Source organism: Protomyctophum parallelum (assembly GCF_964188405.1).
Source record: "Protomyctophum parallelum genome assembly, chromosome: 7".
Lineage (NCBI taxonomy): Eukaryota > Metazoa > Chordata > Actinopteri > Myctophiformes > Myctophidae > Protomyctophum > Protomyctophum parallelum.
In genome coordinates this window covers 35,960,324-35,976,408 of record NC_139705.1, presented here as the reverse complement: position 1 = coordinate 35,976,408, position 16,085 = coordinate 35,960,324, and the positions used below count along the sequence as shown (strand labels likewise).

Here is a 16,085-nt window from a genome sequence, read left to right as displayed (position 1 = left end):
GCTAACATTTAGATGTGGCGGCCATCTTGAAATAGCACCGCCATATTGGATTCTTGGATGGCTCGGTTAAAAAAGTTAAAGAGGTGACCCAGAGGCATGTTCATGCCAAATTTCACGCTTGTATCACCAAGCGAACAACCGTTCCAATGATCTTCTATATTTCACGATTTTTGTGTGCGTGTGTACATCTGTAATCCACGTAACCCGAGAACCGTTCGCCCCACCGACTTCAAATTCGACACACACGTTCCACACACCCACAGGGAGTGCAGTGCCCGGTCTCGAGTCGGCCGCACCCACGGTTGTCCAGAACCGCCACAAAAGGCCTTTTTTATTTGGCGGCCATCTTGAAAAATGACCGCCATTTTGGAATTTTCGTTGGCTCGGTTAAAAAAGTTAAAGAGGTGACCCAGAGGCATGTTCATGCCAAATTTCACGCTTGTATCACCGAGTGAAAGATCGTTCCTATTATCTGCTGTACTAATGGGCTCATGGGTGAACTTAACTGATCAAGATCTAAAAGTGAGGAAGGCAATTGAATGGAGCGCCCTGAACGGCATGGCCAGTGTATGGAACTCCAACCTCCTCAAACAAATCAGCCTCAGCTTCTTCTATGTAAGAGTCTATTCAGTGAATGCTGAATCCTGACCTGAAGCCAACCCTGCAGAAGTCTCTAGACTGGTGCTACACTACCAGAATGTTGCGTGAAGTACTTAACATCAGGAAGAGTGACCATGTTACCAACAAGAATCTGCATGAGCCACTATGAGGGAATACCAAGGGTGATTGAGTGAGAAAATAGCAGCAGTCTGTCTGGGCTGTTTTAATACCTCTTTCATTCTCCTCCACTCTGTTAACTCTGTTCCGTTTCTTGTTGGCTAGAAACATGGAGCTTAGTGTTAAGCTTTGATATTGGTGACAAGAACGCTGCCACAGCACGACGACTCTTGGAACTGCAAAGGTTCTTAAAGGTTGGTCTGATGACTCTTACAGCTAAGTCTGTTTTTGAAAATGTTTTTCAAAGTGTTAAAAATGCCCAAGAAGATTAGGGATTTAGAGCCCATGTGAACATCCATGTTCTTGCAGAAGTGGCACAGCAACCAGACCTCGATCATGCCACACCTCTCACACTCCTCTCTACATGTTATGCTTGACTGGGAGTGCTCCTCGATTCACATGTACGACTTAAAAATAGAGTCGTGGACACAATTTGCCAGTTGCGACTGAGCATATCCAGTGTGGGCACTGCTGGCTCTGGTTACAGGGGAGGGGGGGGGGTGTCAAAAGAAAAGCTTAATATTGCAGGGATAGTGATCCACACTGCCATTGCAGAGGTCCAGTAGCTGACCATCACTTGCCAGTCCTATTGGGAGGGTTTTCTTGGAAGATCGTCAACATGCCTAAAGTCGTATTGCCAGGTACAGTAAGTGTGGGCACAGTTTGTCTTTTGGAATGAGCAGCTTTTTCATGAAGGACATTTTCTGATGGATGTTCTTCCACAAATTATTTTAATAGCGTTCCATTGTTTTTAAATGAAACTTGTGTTTGTACCTTTTCTTCTTTTCTGTGGATTCTATTTGCCAAACTCGTGGTCACTTTTGAAAACAAAAATTTAGAGTAGGCTATAACATCGATCTAGAGTGAACACCTCACACCTCTCGCTCTCTCACTTTGGTTTTGGACATTTTCATTTTCTGATGGAGCTATACACCACATCCTCCGGAATGGAGCACACCCTCAGCAACTGTTGAGGCCATAAATTTCCCCATCTGTTTCCCGTGTGAGGTGTGACATTCTATAGGATGGCAAGGCATGGAGAACTGCTCTCAAGGCTTCAGCGTCCAAACTCAGGGGTCTAACTATGTTCTAACTTGAGGCCCAGAGGGAGTCATCTATAGTTTGCACAAAATGGGAACAAAATATACATGACGAGGAGCCTCACATATTCTGTAATGTTTTTAAATGTTCTCTTTAGATTTTAATGAGTAATTTCAAGTAATTATAAACATTTGTTTTAGCTTATAATAGGCCTACGCTACATCACAATATTAGGATTCCTTACCAATAAACTACAGCTTCAGCTTGGAGCTGGTCACCTGGTAGTAATAAGCATTTGTACTTGAGCCATTTAAACTTCAATGCATTTGACATTATTACATGCCATGCATACACATTACATAATGCTGCTGAAGTGTGCACCCTGGCTCTCCACTGTGACAGGGCTCCAAGTGGTTGCATGTCAGTGAAATTTGAATTTGAAGGCAGTGGCCATTCAGCAGATTCTCCTATGTCGAGTGTCTACAGTGACTTGACCTGGCATGCAAAAGAGATACGTGATTCAGTGATAATTTGTAAGTTAATCACCAAGCAATGCACTAAGTAATCTAGACTAGTTAAAAGGGGATGAAACCATAAGCCGATTTTGTAGCTTGTTTTCCAGGTTAAAATCTACAGAATGGTAAAAACATGGTTGTCTTCATACTACACTACGATGCCCGTTAATGGCGTTGCGTTGGTCCAAATCATAGTTACATTGTTGAAGTTTCCTAAAAAGATACTGTATGTCGGCATACATTTCTGATACCAGAAGTGGTTACTAAACATAGGCTCACTACTTCCAGCTGACGTGACCAACTGGCATACTGGCATACTTCCACATGTTGTCCACTGTCCACAAAGCTGCTCGCTAGGGAGTTTATTGGCCTGATGTGACACCTGTTGTGGGCTGAGTACCTGCAGTGGCTGTGGAATCGTGATGTTGTGGACACAGGTTTCCTCCCTGCCTTCACAGACTGCCAATGCAAGTTTTTATTATCAGTGATTGCGGGGTAAGCAATAACAGGTAGAATTCATTAGATTGAGGCAGTTCTCAAATTGAGCTGGTTTGAGGCCCATTCTAAAAACGCCTTCTAAATCCTGACTCAAGTTTTCTGAAAAAACGTGGATGGATTTGCCCCAAACACATGAACACGTTGCCGTTGACTATCATTGTGCCGTTTGTGCGCGTTCACGTATGAAACATTCGTTCACGTGTCATGGCCCCAATAACATGAACGTGCGCAATGATAGTCAACGGACCAGCGCTGGCTCGAGCTGCAATACCAAATTCGGCCACTATGTCCATTTCGCCTCAGGGTTTCCTCCGGGTGCCGTCTCTATTCATATATACTCTAAGGTAATAACACCAAAAGGGGTTCCCGTCCTAAATGGATTAAACTTTACAAAAATAGTGAGAATGGCCAATTGGCCATTTTCACGCTTCATTTAAAACCTTTTTGAAAATGTCAGAATGTTGCCTATACATGCCCAAAATAGTGAACCCAAGTTTAAAGTGGTTAATATAAAATTTGAAGACAAAAACTATTAGTCCACCACATAACTTTCTCTGATTTTGCCATAACGCGAAGACGCTAATCTCTAACTAGTTGAACCATTGTTGGTGGTAAAAATATGACTTAAGTTGCATCCTTTCTTTCGTTAAGATGACCAACCTTATTTTGTTTTCCCCTTGGAAAAATGAGGGTTGTCTGAAATTACAAAATTACAAACCGAGCTCAAGTGCATGAGGGTTCATATCACCAACAGTTGAGTTGAGGTGAGCTAATTACTACTCAGAACATCCAAGTAGCCTACTGTATAATATACTGCTGTCTTTGGACTTTGATGTTTCCGCTGAAAAACCTCACACTGATTGCATCACTCCTGTCTCTGAACAGGAACATAATTGTCCCATGTACACTCATGTATCCTCTAATATTAACATCCATCATTGTAATTTATCGTCAATTTTTAACCACTTGAACCCTATACCACCCAGCCCATCTACATAACAAATACTAGAATGTCTATTTCATGCCTGTTTGTATTTGTAACCTCCAGTGTGTTTTTTTCTTAACCAGGGACATCATCGTTGAATACTGGGTCATCATTGTTGATTCCCAGAAACCTAATACAGTATTAATTAAATGTTTGTGATGTGTCATACCATGGTAATACTGTCCAGTCATTAGTTAACATTTCACAGCAGTTATGTGTTGCTTTACATCTTTATGTGTAACATCATTTACATGCTTTATTATAACACCTTTTAACCTGTTCATTGCTAACATAACTCTCTTTTTTCTGGGTTGTCCTTCACTTGCTGGGAAAATAGAGAGTAAGTATATAATTGTCTCAGCATAGACAGACTTCATTCATTTATCCATATTTGTTGTAGAATAGTACATGCTGGTATGTGGATATGATAAATGAATGAACTCAATGAATGAGACGATGAAATTCCTACCGTTCCTAGAAAGTACATGCTGTTCTGTACGCGTGTTCACATACACGTGCATGTGACTTGACCTCTGTAGTTTCCTAGAGTAGAGACCCTAGTGCCACCCACTATCAGTGGTGATGCTGTCGAGCAGCATGAATGAGTACAAGAGCTATTTTTGTTGCCAATATAAACTTTCGCACCTTTGACCTGCCATGCTAGTTAGAGTCCATGTGAGCCAAACCATCTGTATTTCATCATGCTGTTGTATGTTGTATGTGCATGGGTCTGTGGATTTGGACTTGAACCAAACTACAGTATGTCTTGGTCACATGACCAAGACATACTTGGTACTTGGTTGATGAGAACATACAATGCATGTTCTGAAGTATGTGCTGTCGCCATGCAGTGATGTAGTATCTGCCTCTGGCTTTAATTGTTGTAGAAGTCCATGTCCGCCTGCTGTTTCAACAGTTTTTACAGTGGCTGTTTTTGTGGCTTGTCCCATGGTCATCTGTTTTGAGCTTGAATGCTACAAGAACTATAGGCCTATAGATTGAGGAACCAAATAGAACAGGTCGCCACTTCTCCATTGAATTCTGTTCTATTCGGTCGCCCTATCACTTTGATTGGTGTCCTCGAGCTCGATATTGTTTGTAGCCTATATAAACATACGCACCTGCCATGCTAGTATCCATTTGAGTCAAGCCGTCTGTATTTCATTATGGTGTTGTAGATGCATGGGCCTGTGGATTTGTACTTTAATCAAGTAATACACTTGGTCATGTACAAATACAACGCATGCAGCTACTTGAGTAGTGTTCAGTATGTAAGTACTGTCGTCGTACAGTGATATTTGCCTCTGACTTGTATTGGGTAACCGTTGAGATAGAAGGCCATGTCCCCCTGATTTCTCTATTACAGCCACCATGTTTTTAAAATATATACTGTAGTACAGTATATTAGTTATCTTTTTATGGCTTATTGTCCCATGATCATCATCAGTTTTGGGATCAATCTTGCATGCGTTGGTTCTTGTCGTCTGTAGGCCTATCTGATCATCGGTTCACCTTTCAGTTGTCTAAGCTTGTTAAAACAAAGTGCCAACATTCAACTCAGTGCTTACTAAATCAATTCCCCCGTCCGTCTGACAGAGACCGATGACAAGATGCGCGCCTTCGCGGAGCAAGTCTTTGCGTCGGACAGCCTAAACGATGGCGGCCATAGTGAGATGTCCCTGTTTGATGTGGATGATGACTGCCCTATGTTCAACCAGGCGATGGCTCAACATCTGCGCGATGATGACGACGTGGAGAAACGGTGAGTACAGGGTTTCAGTGATACTCTATTTAAAAAAATGAGGGGCGCCTGGTAATCAGTAACCGAACTGATTCATGGAGACTTTTTATCTACATTCGTACATACCTTCAGTATGACCTTTTATTTATTATGCACTCACATTGGTCATACAGTATATGCACTTTATGCTCCTCTCTTTCTCTCTCTTTCACTGCAATGAATGAGCCTGCACAACCACGTTTTTCACCCACCTTACTTGTAATGTGATGTGACAATAAAGATTGATTCTGATTCTGATTCTAATGTTTGTTTAAAGTTCTCTAAACAAACATTAAAAGTACATAGACTTGGCTGCCACTTGACGTCACCTTAAAAGTGCTCTAAACTAATATTACAAAGTCCATAGACTTGGCAGTACGGAGGGGGACCTGTCCTGTACTGGTAATCTGTTAATTAAGTATTAAATCAACCAACCAATTAATCTCTTCTGAAAAGACTGCTGCTAGCGTTCAAGTGTTTTTTAAGTCAGACCAAGCACTAAATCCTGCTGTGTAACACTGCCTGCAGTAAGAAGCGCTGTCGCGCCACCATGGCTGTGCCTGTGGCCGGGTCCCAAGCCCATCATGCTGGTGTTGTCCATGCGGTGGAGGTGGACACACCGTGCTACCTGGAAGTACCCGATTTCCAGCGAGTGGCCATCATCGGAGACTACGCCTCTGGGGTAGGCTCTCTTTTACAAAAATAAATAAAAAGTGAGACAACTTTGATGCCGGTCACTTGTTCCACAACATAGAGTTCTGTTATCAACATGTCAACAGCATACACACGTGTGATGTCCACACCCGACCCCTAACCTAGAAAAAACTGGAATTTGTTTATGTGGCATGGAGAAGATCCGGGCCTGCCCTGTGGGTCAAGTTGGTGTCATGTGATGTTTGCCCACATTTTTTTTGTCTCAATGTCAAGGCCGTGTGTCTGAGAGGTCATGACCTCTTACGACAGCCAGGGCCTTCCTCACAGGAATACATGTAGGACCTTATGTGTTCCCAGGAGTCCATCGATTCCTGGGTAGAGGGAGTTCCTGAGTTTCCAAAGTGTAGCTTGACCATTTAAGGGGAGAGTGTAAATGAACAGTTCTGTTTTTGCATTGCTCACTATTATGGTACCTACGGTTCTGCCACTATATTGGTGTGTTTGCGTTACTTCCCAGCAGGTATTGCACAATGCGCATGCTATTGCAGTCTATTATGTGAATGGCAGTGGCCAGTTTATAATTTTAAGTTCAACTCAGTAAAAGTGCAAAATTTGCACTAATACTAATTACTTCAGGCATTTAATGCCTGAAGTAACCATTGATGGAATAATTACTTATATATTAGATACTGTCCTTCATTGAAGGATTTACTTGAGTAAGATACAGACGTATTGCATCAAAATATACTAGGTTACAATCAATGCTCATTATGTAGAATTGTGAATGACTTACTCTTACTTATTTACGTCTCTACTTTACTCTTTACGCTTTAGGTAACCATGGATGATTTTGAGCTATCCTGCAAGGGTCTGTTGCGTGCTCTGACCATCAGAGAGAAGTACATGAAGCTGGCCTACCAGCGCTTTCCCTACACCGCCTCCCAGTACCTCCGGGACATGGAGGGAGAGCCCTTCAATGAGGAGGACGTTGTCAAGACCCTGCCAGGTGTGCATGTATGGCCACCTACTGGTGGTGGGCAGTAGTGGGAAAAGTACCCAAATATTTTACTTAACAATTCTGCAATTTAAAATACTCTGTTTCAAGTAAAGTACAAAAGTATTGGCATCAAAATGTACCAAAACCACTGCCTACTGGTGGGCCAGAAAATGACCACGTTTCATTCCTGAGGATGTGGGCCTGCTTTCTAAATGGTTTATATGTTTATATATATTGTACTGTACATGATGAGGTATACAGTATGTGCTGCTAACTTCAGGAAACTACCCCCCCCCCCCTCAGTCTTCACCCCACCTCCCAAGAACGGGGAAGACCCCTTCGACGCCACGAAACTCGCTGAGAACGTGGGCTGGGTTGCCCGCATGAAGGACGGCGTCATCTATGTTTACGACAACGCTGCGGCCGCGGATAAGCACCAGCCCCAAGATCTGCCTGCCGTTGACTACAACACCTTCATTGACGACATGAACTTCCTCATTTCCCTCATCGCACTGGGCCCAACGTGAGTCCCTTGAGATGTGTCAAGTCTCCGAACCGTCAGTTGAATATTTCATTATGTTCGCAGGTGTTTTTCACATTGTCCACGTCAGACTATTTGAGTGCTGCTCAATTGCGTGCACAGACATTTAGAGGGGCAAGTGCTCAAGTAAAAAAAGGGCACCTTGTGCAGTGCGTGGAACCGGTCCGTTGCCTTAAAGGAGAATTCCATACTAAAAGGCTTTCTTACCTTTCTTTGTAGTTGTTACGTCCCCATCAAAGAGGTCCAGGTGTTATTTTGTGCAAAAGCTCCTTATTGGCTATTTCCCCTACAATAAGCCCTAAATGAATTGCATTGAATTGAATGGGATGTATGGGGTGTTGTGCTAATTCGCTTATTTCCATCGCTCAAATTTATATATTTTTTGTATATATCCTCTCTTCATGATGTAAATAATAACCCAAGCGGCACACTTTACTACTTATTTCGATGGAAATAAGCGAATTCGCACAACACCCCATTCAATTCAATGCAATTCATTTAGGGCTTATGGTAGGGGAAATAGCCAATAAGGAGCTTTTGCACAAAATAACACCTGGACCTCTTTGATGGGGACGTAACAACTACAAAGAAAGGTAAGAAAGCCTTTTAGTATGGAATTCTCCTTTAATAGTGTGAGATTTATAGATTTTGGGGCATAAATAATATATTAGAACTTAGAAGCTTTTTTTAATCAACAATTGATCACTGTCACGATGGTCCACATACTGTACACTGTACCCACAAAAAAAACCCTAGTGTCTATCTGTGGTGCTGCTGCATACAGAATTGCATGTATAACCACGTTTTAATACAACCTGGGTCTTCTACATGCAAAAACAAATACAGTATACTCTATCAAAGTAACAGTTGAGATTTTTAATTACATAGATGTGAGTTCATGTGTGGATTTATTTCTCCCTGGCTGGCAGGAAGACTTATACTCACCGCCGCCTGAAGTTCCTCCGTTCCAAGTTCAACGTGCATGAGATGCTTAATGAGATGGATGAGTTGAAGGAACTGAAATTGAACCCACACAGGGACTTCTACAACTGCAGGAAGGTAGGCCTGATCTCGGCATCACAATGAACTCGCAAGGTTTATGGGAATGGTTTAATAAATGGACATCCACAGGTTCCTAACAGGAGGCCGGACATTTTCTGATACTGACAAAAATCCACATATGAAGGCACGGATGGCACAATTTGTGTTAAATCAAATAAAAACTCTTCTTAACCACTCTCGCTGCAGGTTGACACACACATCCACGCAGCTGCCTGCATGAACCAAAAGCACCTGCTGCGCTTCATCAAGAATTCTTACCGTAGAGACCTGGACCGCGTTGTGCACAAAGTGCACGGCAAGGAGGTCACCATGAAGGAGCTGTTTGAGCACCTCAAACTACACCCCTACGACCTCACCGTTGACTCCCTGGACGTACATGCCGTGAGTTCGGTTTGGGCGGGCTGCTGTGTCAGAATTAGGAATCAGAGACCAAAGTATTGAGTCCAATTAAAGCTGCAGTTTGAATTAAAATCACTCACACAACTACTGTAATACTAAGTACAATGTGAGAATAATCTGAAGCGTGACATCATTTCTATTCTCTGATTGCCTTTAATTGTCAGGTGGAAGCACACTAATGTTGAAAAGGTTTTGACATAAACTTGAAACTCCCGGCCAATGTTCTTTTCTCATCCTCTTTCTATGAAGGGCAAACAAACCTTCCAGCGTTTCGACACATTCAACGCCAAGTACAACCCTGTGGGAGCCAGCGAGCTGCGGGATCTGTACATGAAGACAGAGAACCATATCAATGGAGAGTATTTCGCCACCATCATTAAGGTTAGTCTCTATGCTGCTTATGTCACATCATTAAATTCAGATGTCTCAGTAGTTGTAGCCAGGCGACCGGAGAACTCCATCTACTGAGACATCTGAATTTTATGGGCTAGAACAGTGGTGTCAAACCTAACTAATACACATAGATTACATAATTGGATTACAATCTGAATGATGGTTAGTGTTTTGCAATTCCAGTATAGGTTATTGTATTGTTTGACAGAGTTTGATTTGACATTGTTTGATTGAGTGCTCTTCATGCCCCATATACTGATCTTTTAGCAGTGTGTGTTGAACTGATCAGCAAAAACAGATGGATTCATCACATGTGGATATAACTGTGTGGAGTGGGATGACAGTGTTCATTTATATCAAACAGGAAGTTGCCGGTGACCTTGAGGATGCCAAGTATCAATACGCAGAACCACGTCTGTCAATCTATGGCTGCAAAAATGACGAGTGGGCCAAGCTGTCCAGCTGGTTTTGCAAGCACAGAGTATTTTCCCCGCAGTTCAAGTGGATGATTCAGGTGCCCAGGATCTAGTAAGTGTCGGTTCGGTTTTCTGCTTCCTGGATTTCACTCAGTAGTCACAGTGCAGTTTATCCTGTCTTTGGCCTTCATTTAGAGATATTGTAGGGACTAAAGCCTTTTTATACTCTAGTATGACAGTATCACAAAAATAACGGATGCGATAGATGAGTATGCAATCTATTCATTTTGGCAAGCGACTCCCTCACACAATATAGTAGCCTATATGCTTAAAGGGGGTGGTAGTGAGATTGATTGATTGATTGATTGAAATATTTATTAACAGTTTGTAGAATTTACAGTACATTTTAAGCACAAACTCAATACAAAGACTGTCAACTGTGAGTGGACGACCCAATTAAGCATTACACTTGTTTACAACAGGGTCCACATTGTTCAATTCATCAAAGATTTAGTTGTTAAAACGTTTTAAATAGCTCTATATTCTGATAGCAACTACAGTGTTTGTTCAGTAACAGAAGTCACCACGTCTCTCGAGCTCTTTAGCAAACAGAAAATACATTTTCAGGATTGGATGCCAATTTTATCCAACCAGGAAAGAGAACTCATTCAGAATACAGGATAAACAAATGAAATCAGAAGTGATGGAACGAAAACAAAATATGGCCAGACAAATAATGGGTAGACAAAATTGGAACTGAAACAAAAATAAATGTTAAGCTACTAAATGATCTTTGTGAGGTTTGATTGGTGTTCCAAGTCCAAACTGAAAATGTATTCTGTGAGATGGAGGTAACCTTTTTATTTTAACCAAACAATATTTTAAATTTTTAACCAAAAAATATCACTTCCTGCCATGAGACATTCTACGCTTTGTGCTCTTATCTGGGCCTAATAATAAAAAATAAAAAAAAGATATATATATATATATATATTAACTTTATTTAATGTCTTTCCTTTACGTCAGTGATATCTTCAGGGGCAGGGACTTTGTGCCCCACTTCGGGAAGAACTTGGAGAACATCTTCCTGCCCATTTTCGAGGCCACCATTAACCCACAAGCGAACCCTGAGCTCAGCCTCTTCCTCAATCATGTAAGACCAACAGATGCACATGGAAACATGAGACCAGCATTAACCACTTTCACCCTACCATCACCAACTACTAATTTCAACTCAGACTCCATTTCTTATTTGTAGTTAAGTTATTTTCTTCAAAAGGTATTGTTAATTTATTATTAATCCATATTAGCATCTTGTGCTTTTTTATTTTCTAAAACAAAAATATTAACAAAATATGGTAGTTCAGAAATCAGGTACAGAAGCCAAACAATGTTTGAGAACATCACCTACTGACTTTGACTGGAGAGTCGGAGACCCCCAGGGCTCTGTCCTAAGCCCCCTTCTGTTTTCATTCTATACTTACCATATATATACTATCCATATCTAAAAGCTCACAACGTGTTTCCTTGTGACATGTTGTGAGCGTGTAGATTGGCTTTAGTGAAGATGTAGAGTGAAGAAAATGCCAGCACTCATTATACCTGGTTGGCGTTCCTCAGTGTTGTGAGGAAGGCCAACCAGGCCGAAACGCGTACGTTGTCCACTCTCGTCAGAGGTAAATAAAATCATGTGAAAAGGACAGTATAATGAGTGCTGGCATTTTCTTCATTTCATCTTGTATCTTCGAGCCTTGCACCTAGAAGGATTTTGTTCTAACCTGGAGTGCTGCGGATTGTCTGCTTCGCAGTACTTTTTTCTAAGATGCGGAGTGACAACGCTGCTTTTGCCAAATTCTTCGTCCCAGAATAGGGATGCTGGTTCATGTGGTAAGAAGAGGTGACGTCATATGTTAGTGGACAATCTCTATCTCTCTCTACCTATGCTCCTTAGGTGACAGGCTTTGACAGCGTAGATGATGAGTCCAAGCACAGTGGCCATATGTTCTCCACCAAAAGCCCCAAGCCAGAGGAGTGGGATATTGTCAAGAACCCATCCTATACTTACTACATCTACTACATGTATGCCAACATTGCTATGCTCAACCAGCTCCGTAGGTGAGTATCCTTCTGTTCAATTATGGAACATATTGATCATCTGTTTGGATCTGTTTTAAGTTTAACCATTTTCAACCTGGTGTCCCCTTTTTGGGTAGCCTACCTAAGCCTATCCTATGTCAGTATAGGCAAAAAATGTCAAAATACCTCATATTTGAGGATTATAAGTAATTCATAATACTTAATACATTAAGTAGTGAAAGTAGCCGATCTACAGCCTATTTTTGCTATTCGCCATAGGACAAAGTACAGTATCGTTCAAGTGGTTAAGTGTACAGGATCATAATAATCACCACTATCTCATAGAAAGTGCTTTTATGACGGGAACAACAGGGCAATAATTCTCAATAAATAAATCTTCAGACCACTTCCGATTTTTGTGACACAACCCCAGTTTTATTATATGGCAGTTGACTGTCAATCTGTTTAAAAATGTCTTCCGCTTTCCAGGAAGAGGGGGATGAACACCTTCCTGTTCAGGCCTCACTGTGGAGAGGCTGGTGCCATCACACATCTGCTGGCCTGCTTCATGACGGCCGACAACATCTCCCATGGCCTCAATCTCAAGAAGGTCAATGTCCACTACCTCCTCAAATTGAGCATTTCATTATGTGTGATTGACCAGTGGAAAAATCTCTTTTGTGATAATCTAATCTCTCTGACGTTCATGCAATACCTGTTATAAACCAGTAGGTGTCCAACCATGACCACAGGATATACTGTAAATGCAATAGGAGAGCTGGGAGACTAACCTCCTACAGTAGCTCTTCTAATCGCTGTACTAGTTACACTATATTGTATTAGTCAAGTCATGTCCAGTCATCTTTATTTATATACACCAAAGTAGCACAAAAATAACAGTAGTCAAAACAAGAACACACTAGATCATAGTCCAACAAAAGGAAGACTAGAATGTAAAACACATACATACTCTTACTGTAGAAGTAAACTAAATAAACTAAAACACAGTAGCAAAATTCTAAAGTAAAGAGAAATTGAAACAAACAAGCAACCGATAGAAGTTTTGTAAGATGACATTAAAAGTAGGTTAAATACATTAAGGACAAATCATAAACCACAGGTCCACCTCAGACTGAGCTTTTGAGTCTGTTTGTTTAACTGAAAGAAGCTGATGAGTGGGTGACTAGGTAACCTGGTTTCAGAAAGTGGAATTCATAGATTAAGAAATACATCGCACCTTGGACGTATCTTCAGTGATGTTTCATGAGGTCAACGGGGTTTCGGGTCTTCAAACATCATACCCCTCACTCAGGCGACCCAGCCGGGGTTGATCAAATCCCGACTTATGTCCCAGTAGAGTCCATCAGAGAATGAGCAAGGCCACACAATCCGTTGCTCCGGAACTACTCTGCTGGGACTGGGAGAACCAAAATCTGGTGCGTGGTTCTGTGAACTAGGTTCTGTGGGTTGACTCCTGTCCGGGCCCCTCCTACGTCTCACCAGGTCCACTCCTGCTCTCACCAGGCCCAGGACCTGTGCGTTGCACCAGACTCCCAGCACCAGGCACTCTATTCAGGAGTGGTGATTATAATGGCCATGAAATGTATTGTGCAAATATAGGGCCAAAACAGGGGTGCTTTCTTTTCTTTGTTCCAGTTAAACGTCTAGCAGATTTTTAACCATAAATTGCAGGGTGGACTCACTGGACTGAGTCAACCCAAAATACAGGGATTTACAGTAGTACAGCCGAGATATCTTTTTCCAGGCCCTTATGTGTTAAAACAGACTTCAATTTGGCTATGTTCCTAAGCTTACAAACTACTACAGACTTGTGTAAATTTAGCAGACAGGGGCCAATGCTGGTGATGGAAAGACAACCATGCACTTGAAGTAAAATATTTTATTTTATTCATAATATAGCAGCTTAATTGTGTGTGTGTTAAAGTGGAAACATTCAACTATAATCTCAAATGTTACTGTGACATCTATAGGCTATACTATATACTAAACATGGCAGGCTGGTGCTAACCATGCTGGTTCTCTCCCACCAGAGCCCCGTGCTGCAGTACTTGTACTTCCTGACCCAGCTTCCCATCGCCATGTCCCCTCTCAGCAACAACAGCCTGTTCCTGGAGTACGCCAAGAACCCCCTGTTGGAATTCCTCCAGAAGGGCCTTGTGGTCTCCCTATCCACTGACGACCCCATGCAGTTCCACTACACTAGGGTCAGGGACAGTCATCTGCACATAGTGTGCTCTTGCTTAGCAACGGCATTTGCCATTACATGCCATTACATTGCCATTACATGCTTGCATATGCAATCAGAATCTTAGTTTAGGAGATGTTGAAATTTACCGTATTGCCTGTTTTGGTTATATTTGGTTGCATGCCGTGTAATGCACCGACTATCAGATTTTACAAGGGGACCTGTGGGGCCTGTGAACTATTATTAACGCACATGTTTATCAGTGTGACTGAATCTGTGTGCTGCTCACAGGAGCCCCTGATGGAGGAATATGCCATTGCAGCCCAGGTGTTCAAGCTTAGCACATGTGACATGTGTGAGATTTCCAGGAACAGTGTCCTGCAAAGTGGCCTGTCACACGAGGTAAGTAATACGGCTTGACTGTGTGGTAAAAAAACCAAAATCAAAATCAAACTTACAGATTGCAACTTTCACAATCAGGGTTTTTGCTGTGTAGATATAGCACTTATACCTGCGGCCCTGTGGTTTCTCTACTACAGGAAAAAGCTCACTTCCTGGGTGACCACTATTTCAAGGAGGGTCCGGAGGGCAACGACATCCGCAAGACCAACGTGGCACAGATCCGCATGGCCTACCGCTATGAAACCCTGTGCTACGAGCTCAACCTTATCAAGGAGGGCCTGAAGACAGAGTAAACAGTGACCATAATAAAACTCCTTGCTAAGTCAAAGTACAGTATGATATGATATGATATGATATAGTACTTTAGTAGCCCTTAATTCTTCACCAACCCAGAAATGGATAACTGTCATGTGTGCCTGTACCATATAAGGTTATGTGCTTTCAAAACACCTTGATGTGTGCCTGTACGCATACAGTACGTTTATATGACTTCAAGGAATGGAATCATAAGCAAAATGCCTTCTATACTGATGTATTCTCCATTGAAAGCTGAAGCTTTTTGTATCATACATGGGAAACGTAGGCCTGGGGGGTCCATGCATGCAGCCCCACCTTCACTTAATGCCCGCTCGTCAATATTAAAATATAATTATTGATTCCAGCTGTTCCAATTCCAAGCATGCAAGTTTACTATTTTATTATTTATGTCCAATAGTTAATATTAGTAGTAGTATTAGTAGTCAGTATAAAAGTATTTGAAATGAAATGAAAAGGTTACACTGAATAATAATTGTTAATATCCCTTTCTTATTACATCTGTGACTATTATAGATTTGAGTTATGGGGTTTACAGTATACTACTGGTGAGAGTGCAGATACGCAATGTGGCCACCTGGAGTGAGTGAGTGTGTACATTTAGCGGCCCTCTCCATCATCAAAGTTGCCCGCCCCCGCTGTATATTGTCCGCACATGATATCTTAAGAAGTGTTTTGTATAGCCTATTCCCATGTGTCTATACATACATGTGTTAAGTCAGTGTGGCGATGTGTCTTATGGAGCAACACCATGTATATGAATGAAACTAATAAAGAAATCTATATTAAAAATCAATTTTAATGTGCATTTTCTAACAAAGCACCATGCTGCATCAATCTGCCAGGATTGCTTAAGATGGGACGGACAGACTGACTGATCTGACACACACAGTAGATCTTTATCGATCCTGCTGGGAAATTCAGTTGTCTAGTAACATGACTAGTAGTAGTAACAGTTGTGAACCCAGGACCGAAACAGAGAAATTAGGACTAAAGTATCAAAAACCAAGGGGATATTTAAGTCTACA

General features: G+C 41.8%; 1 protein-coding gene across 4 annotated transcripts; it reads left to right on the top strand.

Annotated features, from left to right (window-relative positions):
* The first annotated feature begins 1,296 nt into the window (after positions 1 to 1,296).
* On the top strand, positions 1,297 to 15,849 carry ampd1 (adenosine monophosphate deaminase 1 (isoform M)). 4 transcript variants are annotated; one of them, XM_083770246.1, is made up of 15 exons: positions 1,297 to 1,427; positions 5,413 to 5,578; positions 6,125 to 6,278; positions 7,085 to 7,256; positions 7,551 to 7,770; positions 8,718 to 8,847; positions 9,037 to 9,231; positions 9,499 to 9,630; positions 10,007 to 10,170; positions 11,085 to 11,211; positions 12,010 to 12,173; positions 12,624 to 12,744; positions 14,186 to 14,359; positions 14,632 to 14,742; positions 14,880 to 15,849. In XM_083770246.1, exons 1-15 carry the CDS (start codon positions 1,397 to 1,399, stop codon positions 15,033 to 15,035), a joined length of 2,217 nt encoding a protein of 738 aa, XP_083626372.1. In that variant the 5' UTR covers positions 1,297 to 1,396; the 3' UTR covers positions 15,036 to 15,849. The 4 variants fall into 4 exon arrangements, with proteins under 4 accessions (XP_083626372.1, XP_083626374.1, XP_083626373.1 ...); XM_083770248.1 differs by having other exon boundaries at positions 1,298 to 1,418; XM_083770247.1 differs by having other exon boundaries at positions 1,305 to 1,423; positions 5,415 to 5,578.
* Positions 15,850 to 16,085: the final 236 nt, after the last annotated feature.

Coding starts and splice junctions, on each gene's coding strand:
- ampd1 (XM_083770245.1), top strand. CDS start 4,030: ATGTGTTGCTTTACATCTTTATGTGTAACATCATTTACATGCTTTATT. Junction 9,631..10,006: donor ATTTCGCCACCATCATTAAG/GTTAGTCTCTAT, acceptor TATATCAAACAG/GAAGTTGCCGGTGACCTTGA. Junction 11,212..12,009: donor TCAGCCTCTTCCTCAATCAT/GTAAGACCAACA, acceptor TATGCTCCTTAG/GTGACAGGCTTTGACAGCGT.